The sequence below is a fragment of the Hydra vulgaris genome, chromosome 10 (genome assembly GCF_038396675.1).
Source record: "Hydra vulgaris chromosome 10, alternate assembly HydraT2T_AEP".
NCBI classification, from domain to species: domain Eukaryota; kingdom Metazoa; phylum Cnidaria; class Hydrozoa; order Anthoathecata; family Hydridae; genus Hydra; species Hydra vulgaris.
Genome location: NC_088929.1, coordinates 41,189,046 through 41,209,898, shown reverse-complemented (window position 1 = coordinate 41,209,898; position 20,853 = coordinate 41,189,046). Strand labels below are relative to the sequence as shown.

The 20,853-nt window shown below is 27.2% G+C and overlaps 2 protein-coding genes across 3 annotated transcripts in view; both read left to right on the top strand.

Annotated features, from left to right (window-relative positions):
* The window catches only part of LOC100203935 (ubiquitin recognition factor in ER-associated degradation protein 1), a 49,817-nt gene extending 32,672 nt beyond the window's left edge, over positions 1 to 17,145 (top strand). For both annotated transcript variants that reach the window (XM_065808028.1, XM_065808029.1), the window contains exons 6-12: positions 5,693 to 5,765; positions 13,156 to 13,224; positions 13,431 to 13,508; positions 13,610 to 13,660; positions 13,845 to 13,942; positions 14,039 to 14,117; positions 16,953 to 17,145. In XM_065808028.1, coding sequence (XP_065664100.1) covers positions 5,693 to 5,765; positions 13,156 to 13,224; positions 13,431 to 13,508; positions 13,610 to 13,660; positions 13,845 to 13,942; positions 14,039 to 14,117; positions 16,953 to 17,021 — 517 coding nt within the window. In that variant the 3' untranslated portion in view covers positions 17,022 to 17,145. The remainder of the gene's footprint in view (positions 1 to 5,692; positions 5,766 to 13,155; positions 13,225 to 13,430; positions 13,509 to 13,609; positions 13,661 to 13,844; positions 13,943 to 14,038; positions 14,118 to 16,952) is intronic.
* A 1,776-nt stretch (positions 17,146 to 18,921) lies between these two features.
* LOC101235218 (caspase-2-like) lies at positions 18,922 to 20,434 on the top strand. The gene is given in 2 exon segments (NM_001287356.1): positions 18,922 to 19,210; positions 19,539 to 20,434. Coding segments are annotated over 2 exon segments (1,185 nt in total).
* The last annotated feature ends 419 nt before the right edge of the window (positions 20,435 to 20,853 follow it).

Here is a 20,853-nt window from a genome sequence, read left to right as displayed (position 1 = left end):
ATATATATATATATACATATATATATATATATATCATATATATATATATATATATATATATACATACATATATATATACATACATATATATATATACATACATATATATATATATATATATATATATATATATATATATATATATATATATATATATATATATATATATATATATATATATATATATATATATATATATACTATAGAGTGTTTATCTACTATAGAGTTTAGAAAAAAATTGTTACCCTATTTTTGTTACATTAATTTTTACAGCGTTTTTAGAAAAAGAAGAAAATATAAAGAATAATGAAAGAAAAGATTGCTGCCCTATGCAGGCTATAAGATAGTCGATGTATGTACTGAAACCCCTGGCAGTAGGCTATTTTAGTCAGAGATGATATCTAAACGTCAAACATTTAATGTCAAAGTAGTAAGCAACCGGGGTTGAAATTTGACCAGGTTTGTGGCCAGGTTTGATAAAATATAGCCAGGACCGGATTTGTTACTGGGGCTGCATAAACATTTATACATCTTAAAGTTTTTTTTTTTTATTCAAAATTCATGTTATGTTATCTATATATATATATGCATATATAAGCATCATTATGATCAAAATGATCATCATAATCATCATTACCATCATGATTGTGATCATCATAATCATCATTACCACCATGATCATGATCATCATTATCTGGCTTTAGCCTTCCTATTTTATGCTGTTTCTCTAATATAAACAATCTAGAACATTTTCTTTTCTTAACTAAAGCTTATTCATACAATATGTAAGGCACTCTCGTCAAGTTTTCTTACCTCTACCACTACCATTTTCTCTTGAAGGTGCTAGCTCTCTACATGCTGATACCTAAATTGCTTTAATCTTTTCTAACAAATGTTGTTCGATGCATTGTTTTTTTCTAATCTTTCTAAGATTGTGCCTTTTTTTTTTGTCTCGCTAGAGTCACACCACACATCCATCTGAGCATCTTCTTATTCGGCAAATACTACACCATATAAATACTAAAGTTTATATAAATATGAAAGGATACTGTATGCCTGCATTTAAATAAATAGTAAACATATATGTTTATATCCATAATATGTATGCCTAAAGTGCATCTTGGAAACTGTTATTCTTTCTGGAATAAAAGTTTGGAAGCTTTTATTCAGTCTCTTCAATTTTAAATCATGCCTCTACTCCACATTTTTCACCATCTTGAGCAGTTGCTTTATTAAACATTAATCTTTTTTTTCTCATCTTTTATACAAGAACATCTCTTTTAACAACAAATGTCCTTTGAAAAAATGTAAAAAGGTCCTGTCTGATGTTAAGCTCTGTTATTCTTAGTTTACTAAATCTTGTATCATGTCTCAGATGTTAGATTCTAGAGATTTTTGGTTTGTTTTCAACAGTGTCATTAACTAAGTCTAACATTTAATCTCTAATTCATGGGTCTGACTTTTTTACTTCTCCCCAGAATAAAGCAGAGTTATTTGAAAAGAAATCTTACTCTTTGACTCTTGAATCTAATAGCCATACTCTTCCTTTTAGTTTCCAATGTTAAAGTTAATTCTCAATTAAACACTTCTACAGTTTGTGCTCCAGACAAGATTTCTATCACAGTCTTAAAAATGTATTCTCCAGAACTCTCTTCAATTTTTGCTAAATTTTCAAAAAGTGCTAAGTAAGTGGTTAAAATTTTCAAAACTCTAGAAAACACTTTGATCTCTCTAACTAACCTACGATTAGTCTTCACTCTGTTATTAGTTTCTTCATACAAAGGTTTTAAGATTATTAAATTATTTCTTTCTAACTGCAGTATTAAAGTTATTTTTGAAGACCTACACTCTTCATTATTTTAAGTAACTTTAAGGGCACCACAATGTTCTATCTTTGCTCCTGTATTGTTTCTTATCTACAATAAATATCTTGATGAAAATTTTGCATCTAAAGTGGCTCTATTTGCTGACAACTCAACTTTAAACTCTTGTCTTGACCTAAAATTTTCACTTTTTGATTGTTTAGAACAAGCAGCCAATTTTTAATCTGATCTCTCTTCTTTAACAGCCTAAGGCTTGCAGTGGCTTATGGGTTTAAATTCTGGACTTAAAGTTCACAATTTTTGTTTGACAACAAAACTCATTTATTTACTACAAAAAATATTGCAATATTGTTGACTATTATGACTAATAACAAACCTCTTAATCTCCAACAAAGTCTAAAAGCACATTGTAAATGTAATTAGATCTGCTTTATCTGTCAAGCTTGAGCCACTCTCCCATTGTTTTAAAGTTGTATTTCTTTTTTCTGCAAATACTATCATGGTCAACAAGTTGCATCCTTTTACTGTATATTTTCCTTCATACTATAAAAACTTCCCTTCATTTTATTAATCCAGTTTTTTCCTTGCACATCATTAAAAACCTTTTAACTCTTACCCACCTTCAAGTTTTCCTTTTTTATACAACCTACAACATTTTAAATCTTCAGTTATCTGTTTACTAGTATTTTAATTTATTTTCTATTTTAAAGTAACTCATAATTTAATAGTGGTTGCTTACAATCTTGTTGGAAGTAAATTAGAGTTTAAAAATATATAAATGTATGCCAGCATTTGATAAATAATAAATGTAAGCATAAATTTTTAATATATGAAGTATTATAAATTTTTTTCAGTCTTAACTATCAACCTCTGTTAAATCTTATAATTTTGCCAGGGCCGGGTTTGCAAAAAGTCTCATTTTTAGCCAGGGATGAGGCTATGGCCTGGTCACTTATTACGTCAATGATGATATCTAAACATATGTTTATATATATATATGTTTATATATATATATATATATATATATATATATATATATATATATATATATATATATATATATATGTACATATACAGTAAAATTATTGTTTCAAATATAAGTTATTAAATTCTTAAAAAAACTGTTGGAGGAATAAGATGTAAGAGCAACCATAATTTCTGAACTTTGTGTAGTCTGCAGTGTGCAGGCAAACTTCTAAGAAAACTAAGGTCTTCAAGAATATTTCTCAATGTACAGATTACAACCTGAAGAAGGTTCTGATCCTCCAGTTGGTATACAAGTAAGAAAACCACATAAGCTATGTATAATGCACCGCAGATGTTGGATTCAACCATTTGCACAATTTTTGCTGATGTTATCAAATACCATTTGTTCTTAGAAGAGGTCAGTTTAGACTACAGTAGACAAAGGAAATGCAATTAAAAAAAAAACCACCTTTAAAACCTAAAAAATCCCCTTGAAAAAAACTTTTGATTTTCTTTTTCAATGAAAAGAATTTTCAATCAGACCAGATTGTTAACAGAAGAAACAATAGGTGCCAAACTATTCATAAAGTCCTGATTGTCGTGCAAAAAATATTTGCACAATAAATAATCATGACTGCGTTTTTTTCAAAAGGCTTGAAGGTAACTGCTGGTGTTTACTTTGACATTTTGAGAGAAGTAGTTGTACTTTGGATCAAATAAGTAGGAAATGGACATTATTTTATCTTCCATCAAGATGGTACACCATCTCATAATGTCAAAAAGTTGCAAGAATTCGTCAGTGCTGATGTTCTTGAATTTTGGCCAAAGGAAATTTGGTCACCTGGTTGCAACCAGATGCAGTACCAGATGCAAATCCTTTAGATCATTATGTTTGGAGCGTTCGTGAGAGAAGTTAATTAACTACCTCATTCCAATAAAAAGGCTCTAAAATTTAAAAGATTAAAAGCGTTATGATGTCCTTAAATGAAAAAAAGTTAAAAACTCTTAGTATGAAAAATCACTGTAAACTAAAAACAAATTTTGAAAAACTGAAAAATTTTAAAAAATAAGAAAATAAATCAAAAACTTGAAAAAATAAAACAATATATATAATATTTGAATGAAATGTATTTTATTAAATTTAAAAGCGCCTCCATTTAACCCACAGTAAAAATATTGATTAGAATCAAAAATAGTTTAAAGTTATTAATTTGTTTATTATGTTAGCAATTTTTATTATGTTTTTATTATGTTAGTGTAGCACTCTTGATGTATATATATATGTATATATATATATATATATATATATGTATATATATATATATATATATATATATATATATATATTATATATATATATATATATATGTATATATATATATATATATTTATTTATATATATATGTATATATATATATATATGTATATATATATATATATATATATATATGTATATATATATATGTATATATATATATATGTATATACATATATATATTATATCTTATATATTATATATATATATATATATAACCCCTAACTGGTTGTATATATATATATATATATATATATATATATATATATATATATATATATATATATATATATATATATATATATATATATATATATATATATAACCCCTAACTGGTTGTCAGAAAGTTTTTCCGCATTTTGTTGACAAATAGTAAAAATTAAAATACAAGACCGGAATTTTTTATTTTAATACTTGATAGACTGCCTGCCCCAACCAAACCCTCAGTCGATGTAGCAGCACTCCCTTGCGAGTCAGGCTATAAGATAGTCAATGCAGCAACACTCTGTGCATGATTTACAGTAAAAATAAATAAAAATAAAAACATTTTATTAAAAAAATAAAAATAAAATATTGTTTATATTATTAAAAACATTCATAATGTTTTTAAAAACATTCTGGTCATTTAAATTTGCATTTTTTAAAAAATCGGTTTTTTTAAAAAACGATTAATTTGTAACTAAATTGATGGTTTTAACTTTCTGAAAACACGAAAATGTTGGACGAAAGTCAAAAGTAATTAAAAATGACGTATTTGTTGGCATAAAAATCATTTTTTTCCTTCCGTACTCCCAAACGCAACAATCTATAGAACTATATATATATATATATATATATATATATATATATATATATATATATATATATATATATATATATATATATATATATATATATATATATACACACATACAGAGTGCAGAAAAAGTTCCTGTACAAAAATATAAACAGCAAAAACAGCAAAAGTTCCTGTACAAGACAAGAAACAAATTACACTTTAATTTAAAACAAAATAACACTAAAAGAATACGAAGGAATACAAAAGAATACTAAAAGCACTATATATTGAAAGAAAATACCATGCAGATAATTTTTTTAAATGTATATATATATATATATATATATATATATATATATATATATATATATATATATATATATATATATATATATATATATATATATACACACACACACACACACAAACACAACTTATTTAAACTTATGTTAACCCCAAATGAGTTGTGATTTAGGGTAAGAAGAACTCATTTAACAGCTGATAAATAGCATTTGCATACACATTAATTATACAAATATTTTTTGTGTATGCAAATTCAGGAATAAAACAAAAAAATGTTTTCATTCTTTTATTTATAGTTAATTCAATTATAAAATTAATTTTTAAAAAATTTTATTTATACTAGTATATGAATAATTTTAACATAATTTATATTAGTATATAAATATTTTTATTCATTATCTTATTAAATTGATTTATTATTTATTATACATTTGTTTGACTATTAAAATAAGTTACAGTAATTAACTTTAATTTTATCTTTTAATAATTTCTAAAAATTTGTTATAGTTTAGAAAAGGTATTGCGTTCGTTTGCTTGTCTTACAAAAGGAGATTTAATTGCAATAAAATATAATGATAAGGTTGGTTATTCTTTGGTTGGTTTTTCCTTTTTTTTTTAAAGCTGTATCTTTTTAAGTGAACTTTTTTACTTTTATATCATCACTTAGATTGTCAACCAATAATTGAGATTAGGTAAGGTAGCCATACCTCTAAACTAATTATTTCTAACATGTTTTCACAAGGTAAGGTAGTAAGATAGCCTCTAACATGTTTTTGTTATTAGAGATGATTTGCTGACCAAGTTCATAAAATACAGTAATTATTTTGTTAAGTATGCTCAGTCCAAAACACTCTTAGTTCACTTTTAATGAACCGTTTACTGCAACCTCTCTTTTACAGACCCTCTCTTCTAAACAACCTCCCTTCTACCTTTCTATTCTCTCTTTAATTCTTTACCTTTATGTGTTAAAATAACTTTAATTAAAAATTTAAATTTTTCTGTCAAAAAAGTTTCTTTTTTTTCCACTTAAGTTTTTAAGTTTCAAAAAAGTTTTTGAGTTTTTTTCTCTTGTAGCTTTATCAACTTTGATTTGGAGTTGACATTATATATTTTGTACAAATATTTTACAGACTTTTTGTGCCTTTTTGTATGTTTTTTTGCCGTTGTCAACAACATAATATTTTTAGACTTAATATAGTTGCAATTTCTAAATTTTCAGAACCATAATCATTTTCAGAACCACACTCATTTTTAGAACCACACTCATTTTTAGAACCACACTCACTTTCAGAACCACGCTCATTTTCAGAACCACAATTAAAACATACCCACTGTTTTTCTACGCAAATGTTTATTTGTTTTTTTTAAACTTATAGATACTATCTTGACATTGACATTTTTTTTTTTTTAGTTTGCTTTTTAGGATGAACTATTCTTAAATTATATTTTTTGATGCAGTAACTTTCTCAACAATTTGCTAACATAAATTAACATAATTAGCATATGAAGAATATGAAGAATATTGTTTTGTTAGTTTCATTGAGCAAGTTGGTAAAGTCTTGTGTTATTGATTTTTTGCTGTCTTATACATATCATTTTTAATACTTGTTTAGAACTTTTTTTTTCAATGCAAATTTAATTTGCTAAATTGGAAGAATCAAGTTTTTTACTATCATAATTACTCCTCTCTGTCTTTCATCTTTACAAATAAAGACTTGGTCCACTTTTAAGGGTATGCTGTTTTTTCAAATTTTTCTTATTTGTAAACTGATGAAACTCATTTGATTACCTGCAAATATAAACTATAACTATAAAATATATATTTTACAATTTTATAAGCTGAAAATAAAGACCATATTTACTCATATTAAGTAGTTACACAAATTTTTTTAAATGGTCTTTTAAAAAATCTCTTAAAATGCAGAGACTTTTTTCCAACCTATTTAAGAAGATTTTTAAAGAAGATTTTTCAGAATGCAGAAAAGATTGCTGAAACTAATGAACTTGATGTCAATATGATAAAGATGTTGCCTGCTGTTTTCTTCAAGATGGTGTTGCTTTTAGTATTTTGATTATATTATTTATCTGAAAGTATCTTTTAAATATACAAATACTTACATTCCTAATTCAACATACACTTTAAGAAGTCTCTATCTCTAATTGTATGAAAGCAATTTTTATTTGGTTGCCAAGGAAATGTGAGCTATATAGTTACAATTTAAACTTAATTGTTGCTATGAATCCTTAGCTACCAAGTTTGTATTTACAGACTATTTATTTTCTATTTATTTACTTTTTCTTTTACAATTTAACTTTTCCTTTTTTAATTTTACTTTTAATTTCTTTTACTTGCAGTCTATGTTAAAAAAATAATAACTGCGAAAATTTTAGTTAAAAATACACATGGGCGACTACAAAGCAACTTTGACATTTAGTATCTTTATAATGGCTTGAGGAAATTTCTTGAAATTTGGTACCCCACTAGATTTTTATTTGAGGAATCCAAAAATAGCACCCTCAAGACTTGATAGTCTCAGTAAATGCCTCGCTTATCCAATTTTGTTCAAAATTATTGGCTTGTAAACTATAGTTTTTTGGAGGTGAAATGAAGAATGTGGCCCAAAATCCCGAGTAAAAAGTTTAATTGTATATCATTATTTCATCTTAGATCTACTGAAAAAAATTAGATTCATCAATTGTCTCTCTAATACTTGATTAAAATTTGCATTTAAAAATGGTATCTATTTAGAAAAATTTAAATTTTGTAACAAAAGCAATTGAAATGTTTTTTAAAATTTTTGTTTATATAAAACACCAAATAGTGTTATTTAGTGACTATTTTAGGACATTTATATTCATATGCCAAAGGAGGGCCAGGGGGACTCTGACTAATTCTGCCCCCCACCCCCACCCAATCTCCCTAAATTTTTTTTTTTTTTTACATAAATTGAATTAATAATTATTAAAATATAATTTAAAAACATATATATATATATATATATTTTTAGTTTACGTTTGAGAAACTATTTATTTTCATTATTTCAAATTGGTGAATGCTTACATCCTTTTATATCAAAAACACGCATAAGTTTTGTTTTGTTCTTTTTTAAAGGTTATATTTTTCTTGTTTGTATTTTCTTAAAGAATGTGAATTGTATTGTTTTTATATATTTTTGGCAGGAAATAGTATAAATAATAAACATATTCAATATGAAGAAATGTTCAAATTGAATATGTTCAAAAAATTCAAAGATCTTCCTTGTGAAAAACAAGAAGAAATTATATGGCGAGCAAATTTAAGGGAGTTTAGCAAATTTAAGGGAAAAATATTGTTCAATAAGAATTTTATGTTGTTATCATGAGCAGTTCTATGGGAAATATTTTGAGAGAAAAATTACAAAGTGTTGCAATCCCTTTGGAACACACAAGGAAAGTAAAAGAATTGGTATAAAAGGTAATCTAACATTAATTATAACAGAATTGATATGAAAATTAAAAGAAATAGAATTTATTAATTATAACAGTTTTTTTATTTTTAGTCATTTAAACAACTTAAAACTAAATTTGTTTCTTAGGTAATATAAAGATTTCCCTAGACTTAGCAAAATTTTTGCAAGAAAATAATTTTAATGTAACCCCAGGTTGGAAATTCTGCAGTAAATGTTACAAAAAAGCAGTAGAAACTGATGAAGATTTAAATTCACAAGAAGAATGGGAATCAAAAAGTGAGAGAAAAATTAAGTTAGATACTACTATAGAATTGCTTGAAATTTCACCAGTCAAACTAAAAAATCTTTCAAAACACAGCAAATTGCCTGCAGCAAAACAAAAGTTTGAGAACACTATTGACAGAGTTGCAAAAATGGTCTCATTAGCATATAATATTAAAGAAACTTCTTTAACAACAGAAATAAAAAGCCCAATTTCAAACAATAACATTAACAATGACCATGATCTAGACATTTTAATGTATGAAATAAAAAAAATATTTCAGAGACTGACTCTTATCGCGATAAAGTGTAAATGTTAACACTCACACCAAAGTCATGGACACGTACAAAGATATCAAGCTACTTTGAAGTGTCTTGTTTGAATTGCAATAAAAGTTAAAAATGAGCATGGAATTTTATCATTGCCCAAAAAAAAAACTGGAAACCCACTTTCACCAGAAACAGTTAATTTCAGGGAAAAAAGATTTCGTAAGTGTTAAGAAAAACCAACATGTTCAAAAAAGATTATTGCTACTCAATCTTAATGAATTACATGTTGCGTTTAAAAAAGACTACCCTAACATCATAGTCAGTTTGTCAAAGTTTTGTATGCCTAAACCTAAATGGTATATTACAACTAATGTGTCAGGTACTCACAATGTATGTGTATGTATACATCACCAAAATACAAAATTTCTTATTGATGCCATTTGGTGGAATAAAAGTTATAAAGATTTCATGGCATTGATTATTTGTTCTCTTGAAAATGCAGAATATATGTTGCATCGATGTAACCAATGCCCTGGTATTGAAGCATTAAAAACTTTTTTAGTGCAAGAGTTTATGGACACTGAGCTCTAAGAAGATATAGCATTCAAGCAATGGCAGAGTACCGATTGTACAACACTATTATTACAGTCTTTGCCACTAGATGAATTTAATGATTTATTATGTGACAGCATTGACAACCTTACCACTCATTTATATATTGCAAAAATACAAAGTAGATGCTTGAAAAACTGTAAAGAAAATCTTAACCAAAACGAATGCTTAATTTGAGGAGACTTTGCTAAAAATTATCAGTATGTTGTTTAGGATGAGGTTCAAAGTTATCACTGGAGCAAAAGTCATTTTTCACTCTTTACAATTGTACTTTATTTTATAGAGGAAAAATTTCTCAAACATAAATCTTTTTGTTACCTTTCAGAAGATGTTGATCATGACACAGGATTTGTATCAAGTGTGAAATACTTTTCCGATGGTTGTGCAGCACATTTTAGATGTTAATTTTATGTACTCCTTTTGTAAAGCCAAGATAAATAGAATTTGTTTTAAATTATTTTCAAAAGATGAAATTGATCAAACAAGAGTTTAATTGGAAAAAAGATATTTAGGTGGAAGAACAGTTCCTGGCACAAGGATGTATCATCACTTTATTCCAATTGCTTCAAACACTTTAAGTCATAAAAAAAAAGTGTTGATAAATGCACTGAAACATTTGATATCATTTGAACAAGCAAACATAATAAAGAGATTTCATTAAACATAAAAAAAATGGATTATATTGCATGTTTTTATGACAGATTTTGGTGGGTAGGGATTGCTGAAGATGTAAGTAACCTTGATATAAAAGTCAGATTCATGCATCCACATGGACCAGGTAAAAACTTCTTTTGGCCAATGAGAAATGACAAGTGTTGGGTGCTCAATTCTGAAGTTATATGCCTAATTTCTACACCCACAACAATATCAGATCGTACGTACAACATATCTGATTTAGATTTGGAGAATATAAGCAGTTGGTTACAAAAAAAAATTAACTACATTTAAAATTATTTTGTTGTAATTTTATTTACCTGTTTTGCATTTAGAATTTGTCTTTCTTTTTTTCTTTTTTCAAATCCTTGGATGTAAGGCTGAAAAGGAGGGGAAGTTTAAATAATTCCCACTGTCTACCTCATAGTGTCAATGATTATATTAGTCTTAAACTACTAAATAATACCATAAAGATATTGATATAAATAAAAATATTTAAAAACATTTCAGTAGCTTTGGTTTTAAAATTTAAGCTTTTTAAAATTGTGAAAGATCTCAGTTTTGAGTGCTTACTTTGAAATAAGAGGTATTTAACGAATTGAAGTAATGAAAATAAGTTATAGAGTTTATAAAGTTTCTCAAACGTAAACTAAAAATATATATATATGTTTTTAAATTATATTTTAATAATTATTAATTCAATTTATGTAAAAAAAAAAAAAATTTAGGGAGATTGGGTGGGGGTGGGGGGCAGAATTAGTCAGAGTCCCCCTGGCCCTCCTTTGGCATATGAATATAAATGTCCTAAAATAGTCACTAAATAACACTATTTGGTGTTTTATATAAACAAAAATTTTAAAAAACATTTCAATTGCTTTTGTTACAAAATTTAAATTTTTCTAAATAGATACCATTTTTAAATGCAAATTTTAATCAAGTATTAGAGAGACAATTGATGAATCTAATTTTTTTCAGTAGATCTAAGATGAAATAATGATATACAATTAAACTTTTTACTCGGGATTTTGGGCCACATTCTTCATTTCACCTCCAAAAAACTATAGTTTACAAGCCAATAATTTTGAACAAAATTGGATAAGCGAGGCATTTACTGAGACTATCAAGTCTTGAGGGTGCTATTTTTGGATTCCTCAAATAAAAATCTAGTGGGGTACCAAATTTCAAGAAATTTCCTCAAGCCATTATAAAGATACTAAATGTCAAACTTGCTTTGTAGTCGCTTCAGATAATCATTAAAATGATTATCTGAAAATAAGTCAGCATTATTTCAACTGACGATATCTCTGGAACACATGTGTATTTTTAACTAAAATTTTCGCAGTTATTATTTTTTTAATACGGGCTGCAAGTGAGGTAAAAATGAACAAATTCTGAGACGTAAGGATGTTGAAAATGTTTTTTTTTGGATGATTTCATATGTATTTACCCTTCAAGAAAAATGAAATAATGGTTTCTAAAAGCCATGAAACTAGCAACACCAAAAATGAGTAATTTATTTTTGTGCAACCATCCAAATACAAAAAATATTTTTAAATTTGCGTGTAGCATTATCATTTTATAGTCAATTTTATAGCTTTAGTCTTTAACTTTATAGCATATATAGCTTTATACATATATAGCTTTAACTTTATAGCATAGTCAATTTTATAGCTTTAGTTTTTCAAAAAAGTTTTTTATTTGTACAAAATGTGCTCCTATGCATTTCAGGTGCCCCTAGCTACCAAATTATAATCCAATTGTGCTAGATTTGTAGAATGAATCTCAATTTGGTAATTATGGGAAAAATCTGATCAATTTTTCAAAAGTTATTAATTTAGACTAATAAAGATTTTGGCCCACTGTGTACTGTATATATGAAAGACTGTATACTTGCTCTTGTTAATCTAAAATTAAATCTAACTTTTATCTAGGATCTAACTTTTAGATTTTATAATCTGAGAATAATTAATATTATACTAATATATATAGTTCAACAATATCTTTTTGCTTCAATTCCTTACAATAATAAAAAAAAGGTTTGTTCTCAAGACTGTTTGGGTGAAAAAAGGAGAAAGAAATAACTTTCATTTAAAATGGCATTAGTGGAAGAAGAAGAAAATTATAAGTAGATTAACTAAATCTACAATTAAAAATAAAAGCTTTTTTGTATGTTTAGGACAAGCTAGGGTTTGACACAAGACACAAATTAAGAAATTGAGGAAGAGTATTTCATCATGTGATGTGATTTTTATATCAAATTAATTCACTAGTAACATAGTGGTATAGTCCTAGCTTTGCAAGCAATATGTTCCAAGTTTAATCCTCACCATGTCCCAAATAGTGAGTGTTCCTCTTTGTGGTAGCCTTTGTCAAGGCTCGTGTTTAAGTGTTAAATTAAAGTGTTAAGAATAGGTTGTAAAAGCAATTAAAGTTAAAAAAAGAAATTTTCTCAAATGAATAAAAAAATTTGTTTAACAAAATATAAGCAAAATATTATTTTGTCTTTCCTCCGTATTTTTTGTATATTATGCTGTAATTAATAAAATATATTTGTATAATGCTATCTCTACAAATTACCTACAAATTACTTAATTCTTAACATCTATGTTGTAAACAGCTGTTTAATATATAAATGTAACTTGAAAACTTAAATATTAAAACAAATGCAATATATTTTGTATATTATATAGTTGCATTTATATATTATAAATTCATATATTATAGGATTATGAATTACTAGTTCTTGAAACTAAACCACAGGATGCAGTTTCTATCATTGAGTGTGACATGCAGGTGATAATTCTATTACAAAATGGTTTTATGTTTATAAATATAAAATGGTTTTGATTGTTTCTAAACATTTACATTTAAAAATTTCTAAAAAAAGACTTCTTGTTAATAAGCGTGTTTATTTAGATGTCTTCTTGTAATTTATGAAAGTGTTTAATTAGGTTTCAAAAATTAGTCAAAATGTTGAATCATGTCTTACTTTCATTAAGGTTGATTTTGCACCTCCTGTTGGTTATGTTGATCCAAAAAAAGAACCCGAGAAAAAAAAGCCGGAAGAAGAAGATGAAGTTTATTTTTAATTTGTCATTAATTTTTATTGATTTTTTATTTTATTTGTATATTTTTTTAACCTTTTTTGTTATTTGGTAAGTTTGTTTTTGTTTTGTAGATGTCATTCGATGGTATTCCGGAAGAATATATAGACAGAGGAACAGAAAAGGTTTTTTTATTAACTGTAGTTTAATTGTAATTAATCTTATTCGCTTTAACTTATTTGTTTAAGTTTTATCCATGTAAATTAGTAAACTGGCGAACACTATTCAATGACTGGTATGAATTTTAAAATAAACCTAACTTACTCACGATAAAACTTCTGTTGTTGATGTATAGAATCATATTTTTAGCTTTTTCCTGGTACAGGAGTTACTTTACATGGTAAAAAAAAGCGTTCAAAAGATATTGTAGATGGTGATTCGCCTGTCAAACCAATTATTATAAAAAGGTTTTTTTTTTATTTTGGAGTTTCATTTAGGGCAGTAAAAAATGCATAGAAGCGCTAGAATTTTAGTATATTGACTAAATATGTATTTTTTTTCAGAGGTATTCCTGATCTGAAGTATAAAATAGGTACTTTAGTGTTTAAGAGAAAACCTATTCGACCTTCTGACCAAACAGAGGTACGATTTTGTATTTTTATAGTTAATCCGATTAGGTTTAATGTGGTGTAATTCATAATTATATATTGTTATTACAGTTGTAAATAAGTATCTTTTTATAGTAGTAATATTTTTTATTTAATTTGAATTGATACAATTAGTACTAATCCCAAGACTTCTGAATGGCTAATAAGCTGTTAAAAAACAATATGAGTGATAAATGATCTGATCATATTGACCAAGCCCTCTCTCTTTATCCATCAGCTAATATAGTTGTTGTTGGTGACTTTAATGCTCACCACTCTGAATGGCTAGGCTCTAGTGTCAGTGACTCTGCAGGCGTTAAAGCCCACAACTTTTGTCTTTCTCAATCCCTAACTCAAATAGTCAACTTTCCAACTCGCTTTCCTGACAACCCGAATCATCTACCTTCTCTATTTGACTTATGTCTTGTTTCTGATCCTAGTCAGTGCTCAGTTTCTCCACATTCACCCTTAGTTTCTTCTGATCACAGTTTGATCTCTCTAAAACTAATATCTCATTCTTCTTCATCACCTGAATCTATTATCAAACCTCTTACAACTACAGTAAAGCTGACTGGGATTCTTTCCATGATTTTCTTCGTGATAGCCCTTGGGTAGAAATCTTTCGTCTTCCTGTCGACAAATGTGCTTCTTACATAACTTCGTGGATTTAGGCTGGCATGGAATCTTTTATTCCCTCTTGACGATTCCAGGTCAAGCCTCACTCTCCTCCATGGTTTTCCTCACACTGTGCTGCTGCTTTGATTGCCAATCGAAACTGTTACTTCCATATTTATGAGCAAAACAGAGAATAGCGGGTTTTGTCCAATGCCAAAACCCGCTATTCTCAGGTCATGAAATCTCGTATCTCATCTCAAAAATTAGGCTCTTGTGACTTCTGGAAAATCTTTAATAATATCAATAATAAGGGCAAATCTATAATTCCACCTCTCTTGTATGGTTCAGACTTTGTCACCTCACCTAAAGACAAAGCCGAATTGTTTGCTAAAAACTTTTCATCAATATCATCTCTTGATTCCACTAGTTGCGTTCTACCTGATATTGCCAACAAACAGGTTGATCCATTGCTTGACGTTCATATCACTCCAGCATCTGTATCTAAAGTGATTTCCTGCCTAGACTTTTCTACAGCTTGTGGCCTGGACAACATACCTGTTATTGTCTTGCAGAAGTGTTCTCCGGAGTTGTCATCTATACTCTCAAAACTATTCAACAAGTGCTTATCAGAGTCTTGTTTTCCAGCCTGCTGGAAAGCGGCATCTGTTATCCCTATCTTCAAAAATTCTGGAGAGCGATCTGATTTGTCTAACTACCGCCCATAAGTCTTCTTCCTATCATAAGCAAGATTTTTGAATCTTTAATTAACAAACACTTAATTTCTCATATTGAATCTAATAACTTATGGATTTCGATCTTCTCGTTCTACAGCTGATTTGCTAACAGTAATAACTGACAGGTTTTATCATGCATTAGATGAAGGTGGAGAGGTTAAGGCTATCGCTCTTGACATTTCAAAAGCTTTTGATAAAGTTTGGCATGCTGGTCTTCTCCATAGGCTTTCTTCTTATGGTGTATCCGGCAACATCTTTAAGATCATTGAATCCTTCCTTTCCAATCGTAGCATAAAAGTTGTCCTCGATGGACAACACTCTTTCTTATTCTGTAACTTCAGGGGTTCCTCAAGGTTCTATCCTTGGCCCTATGCTCGTTTTAATTTACATTAATAATCTTCCAGATATTCTCACATCTAAGGTGGCATTGTTTGCTGATGATACTACCATTTATTCTTGTCGTGATAAGAACCCAACACCCTCTGATTGCTTGGAGGGGGCATTTGAGCTTGAAAAGGATCTCACTCTGCTACAGCATGGGGCTCACAGTGGCTGGTATACTTTAATTCAGATAAAACACAATTTTTTTCAGCCAATCGTTATTGCAATAATTTAGATCTTCCTATATATATGAACGGTGATATACTCGATATGTCACCTACTCTTCATCTTCTAGGATTAACTCTTACTTCCGATTTTTCTTGGAAACCATATATCAAATCAGTTGCAAAATTAGCATCTGCTAAGGTTGCATCTCTTTATCGAGCTCGTTACTTTCTTACTTCAGATTCTATTCTCTATCTCTATAAATCTTAAATCCGGCTGTGTATGGAATACTGTTGCCATATCTGGGGCGGAACTTCTAATGATGTCCTTTCTCTTTTAGACAAGGTGAAAAAACGCATTGTAAACATAGTTGGACCTGCTCTTGCAGCCAATCTCCAACCATTATCACATCGTCGTAATGTTGCTTCTCTTTCTCTTTTCTACAAATACTATAATGGGCACTGCTCTAAAGAGCTAGCGTCTCTTGTGCCATCTACTAAAATTCATTCTCGTGTTACTCGTCATTCAATTAAGTGTCATCCTTTTTCTGCGATTGTTCCTAAAACGCTTATTCGTCTAGTTTTTTTCCTCGAACATCATTTCTTTGGAATTCGCTTCCTTCATCTTGCTTTCCTGATTCATATAATTTACAATCTTTTAAGTCGTCCATCAATCGTTATCTTGCTCTACAATCTTCATCTTTTTTCTTTCAGTAACTTCCAACTTTAATTAGTGGCTGCTTGCAGCCTTGTTGGAAGCAAAGATGTAAAAAAAAAAAAAAAAAAAAAAAAAATCTTTATTTTCTTTTGTTTGAATAAAACTATTATTATTTTTCCATTTAATCAAAAATCCAGTGTTCAAAATTTCTTGATTGATTGTTTGCATTAAAAAAAAATAATTTGAATATAATATTTTTTTTGTTATTGATCTTTTAGAATAATTCTGGTCCGATATTTCGAGCATTCGAGGGAGAAGGGGTTTCTTTGCGGAAGAAAAAGTTATAAAGCGTTAAATATTTGACAATTTATTATGTTTATATTTATTTATATTGTTTCAACTATTTTAATGATTGTTATAAGCTTATTTTTTATATTTTTCAAAGAATATCTGACAACTTCTCAAAAACTAGTTTTTAGAAGGTTTTGTTCGATGTGTACCAATTTCTTCAAATTGATTGTATTAAAGTTCCTCAACTATAGGATATGTTTGTTATTTCTGATTTTTCTATGCAGAAATGGCAGATCAGGTTGTGAAGCTAAAAACATTGGGAATTGCGTTCTTCAATTGTTTTTCAAAGAGTTTTTCATTTAAAGCTAATTACATCTAGTTCTAATTAAGTCTAAGGGAACTTGTCTTATAATTGTTACAAATATTCATAATTTACTCATAATGACTGTATTGTTTATGTTACATACTTCGTATGTTAATTGGTCTACACTTCTGTTTGTATAAACCAGTCGTGGGTCTAAAATCTAGTATATATGGATCTAGTATATGTATGTGTGTGTGTGTGTGTGTATTTAAATATATTTATATATATATATATATATATATATTTATATATGTATATGTATATGTATGTACATATGTTTGTGTGTGTATATATGTATACATATGTTTGTATATACGTTTGTATGTATATGTATTTGCAGATAGATAGATATAAATTTATATATATGTTTGTGTATATATACATATATATATATATATATATATATATATATATATATATATATATATATATATATATATATATATATGTATTTATAGATATATATATATATATATATATATGTATGTATGTATTTGTAGATATATATTTATATATTTATATATATATATATTTATGTATATATATTATATATATATATCTACAAATACATACATATACATACATACATATATATATATATATATATATATATATATATATATATATATATATATATATATATATATATATATATATATATATATATATATATATATATATATATATATATATATATATATATATATATATATATATATATATATATATATATATATATATATATATGTAAATTATGTTAGTGTATTTTACAAATAGAGTGCTCAATGTTCTTAAAGAACAGAGCAATAATAAATTAGTAAAAAACACTTATCTAACTTTTATCTTCGACTTGAAGTTTCACCATTGCTGGATCCAGCAATGGTGAAACTTCAAGTCGAAGATAAAAGTTAGATAAGTGTTTTTTACTAATTTATATATATATATATATATATATATATATATATATATATATATATATATATATATATATATATATATATATATATATATATATATATATATATATATATATATATATATATATATATATATATATATAAATGTTTGTTTATGAACTATGTCATGTTTTGATGACAGCTAGATTGCATAAGAGATCTTTTACAAGTTTACACATATACATAGTTACACATACATATTACACATAATGAATCAAAACGTTTGATCAATCTAACATTTTGTTATTTTAAAAGATCGAATCGGTGGTAATTGATTTTAAAATTTTTTTAAATTGTTTTTTATAATAACTGATAGATATGTTCAAGCGTTGTTATATGTTCCATATAGATGTATAATATAGAATAGAAATTTATTGCCTAATGTTTTGGTTACTAATTAGTTGCTTTTATTAGCGTATAGTAATTTTATAGCCTAAAATTGATACTTTTAATAACATGACATTTACAAATTACAAATACAAATAAATTAATAATAAACAAATAAATTTTTTATTTCAGTTTTTTTATGATAAAAAAATATACATTTAACTTTAGGATCTTTTTAGATAGTATTGATTATGGTTATGTTCAAAATAATATGTTCAAATAAAACTTTCAATAATTTATTTGCTCCCTATGGATAAAAGTCACAAAATATTCTTATTAAAAAATCGTTTGGAATTTGTTAAAGATCTGGAACCGAATGATATAATAGGTTTTTTGTATCAAGAACATGTTATATCGGAAAATGATAAAGACATTATTGACAACTTAAAAACGCGAAGAGATAGGGTTGAATTTTTAATGGATCTACTGCCAAGAAAAGGCCCTAAAGTTTTGCCAAAGTTTTATGATATTCTTAATATGCTCCCATCCTACAAGCATTTGGCTCAATTAATAGCGAAGCAAGTCAATTTTGAGAGTGGTATAATCTTTTTTCTTTTCTTTTTTTTTTAACTCGTTTTTAGATGAAGTGCAAATTTTTTGCAAACCATCTTATGAAACAATAATTTTGACTGCAGCCATATCCCCCGCGTGATATACACTTAATTCATTAAACCTGTCTCTGCATGTTACTTATTGTATTTGCACGAAATAAATGTAAAACTGTTAGGATAGATAAATCGGTTAAAATAAATTTATTTTTTATTTAAAAGTTAGTGTTTCATTGGTTTGCATTTTGCATTTTTTCTACAACCACAGTATTGTAACGTGTGTGATGTTTTAATATATAAATATATATTTTCTTTAAGCCAATTTTGATATTATTGATGGTAAACAAGAAGAAGTTGCAGTTCGTCCACGAAGTTCGTCCCAACTCTTATCTTCTATGTTAGATTCCTATTCAATGACGTCGACATCCCGAGGCTGGTGCTTTATATTAAACAATGTTAATTTTTCATATATGTCCTCCAGAAAGGGTTCCGAAAGAGATGCGGAAAACTTAAAACTATTGTTTGAAAAGCTCGGGTTTAAAATATGGGTTGTTAATGATGCTGGTGCAGCGAGTTTTTGTGAAAAATTTACTGAATTAGCAAAAAAACTTGACCACGGGAGTTGTTTAATAGTGTGTTTGCTTAGTCATGGCGTAGCTGGTAAAATATATGGTACAGATGGTGAATTAGTGGCAGTATCAGAATTACTAGAAATTTTAAGTGAAGGGACAGAGAAGGTGAAAAATATACCCAAATTGTTTTTAATACAAGCGTGTAGAGTTGTTGAAAAACTAGATGCTATCGATTCTGGGCTGAGTCCAAGCAAGAAAATTACTTCACCAAAAAGTGGAATGACTGAAGTTGTATCGATACGATCTGATATACCTTTTGATCGTTCTCAAACGCAAAAAACATATTCAATGGACAGTCTAACTTCTTTTATAAATGAGCACGAAAAACCATTGCAAAGCGATATATTGTTAGGATATTCTACTTTTCCGGGAGATGTCTCTTGGAGACATACAAAAAACGGATCGTATTTTATTGATAGTGTTGTAAGCGTCTTTAGTAATTATGCAGCAACGGAAGATGTCGCGAGCATGATGGTTAAAGTAAATCAACTTGTCAAAGAGAAACTTGCTAAAAATGGAGAATTTCAAATTCCTGCCCCGGTAATTACATTAACAAAAAAGCTTTTTTTATTTCCGATTTGAATTATTATATCATTATTAATGACGAAACTGAATTTAATATTTTTACAATATATTGATGAAGATTAAACCATTAAGAATAGAGCGAAAATAAAGCTTTTTATTTTAAGATGGAAATCTTTAGAACATCGGATAGTCTTTTAACTATGAGAGACTTGTAAAAAGTTTTTTATTAAAAAATAGTGATGATATTTTGACATAAATTGAAATTGATTAATTTTATTTTTATATATATATATATTTACATTTCTTTAAATAGTGGTGTAAAATATAGATTTTAAGTCAAATGACAATGCAGAAAGAAACTTTTTTGCATTTTGGCGAAACATATTGTTTTTTTTTTGTATTTTTACTGGGTCCTCATTTGAAAACTTAGAAAATAGGCCACTATTTAAAATACTCTGGAAAAATCTGGTTAGTAA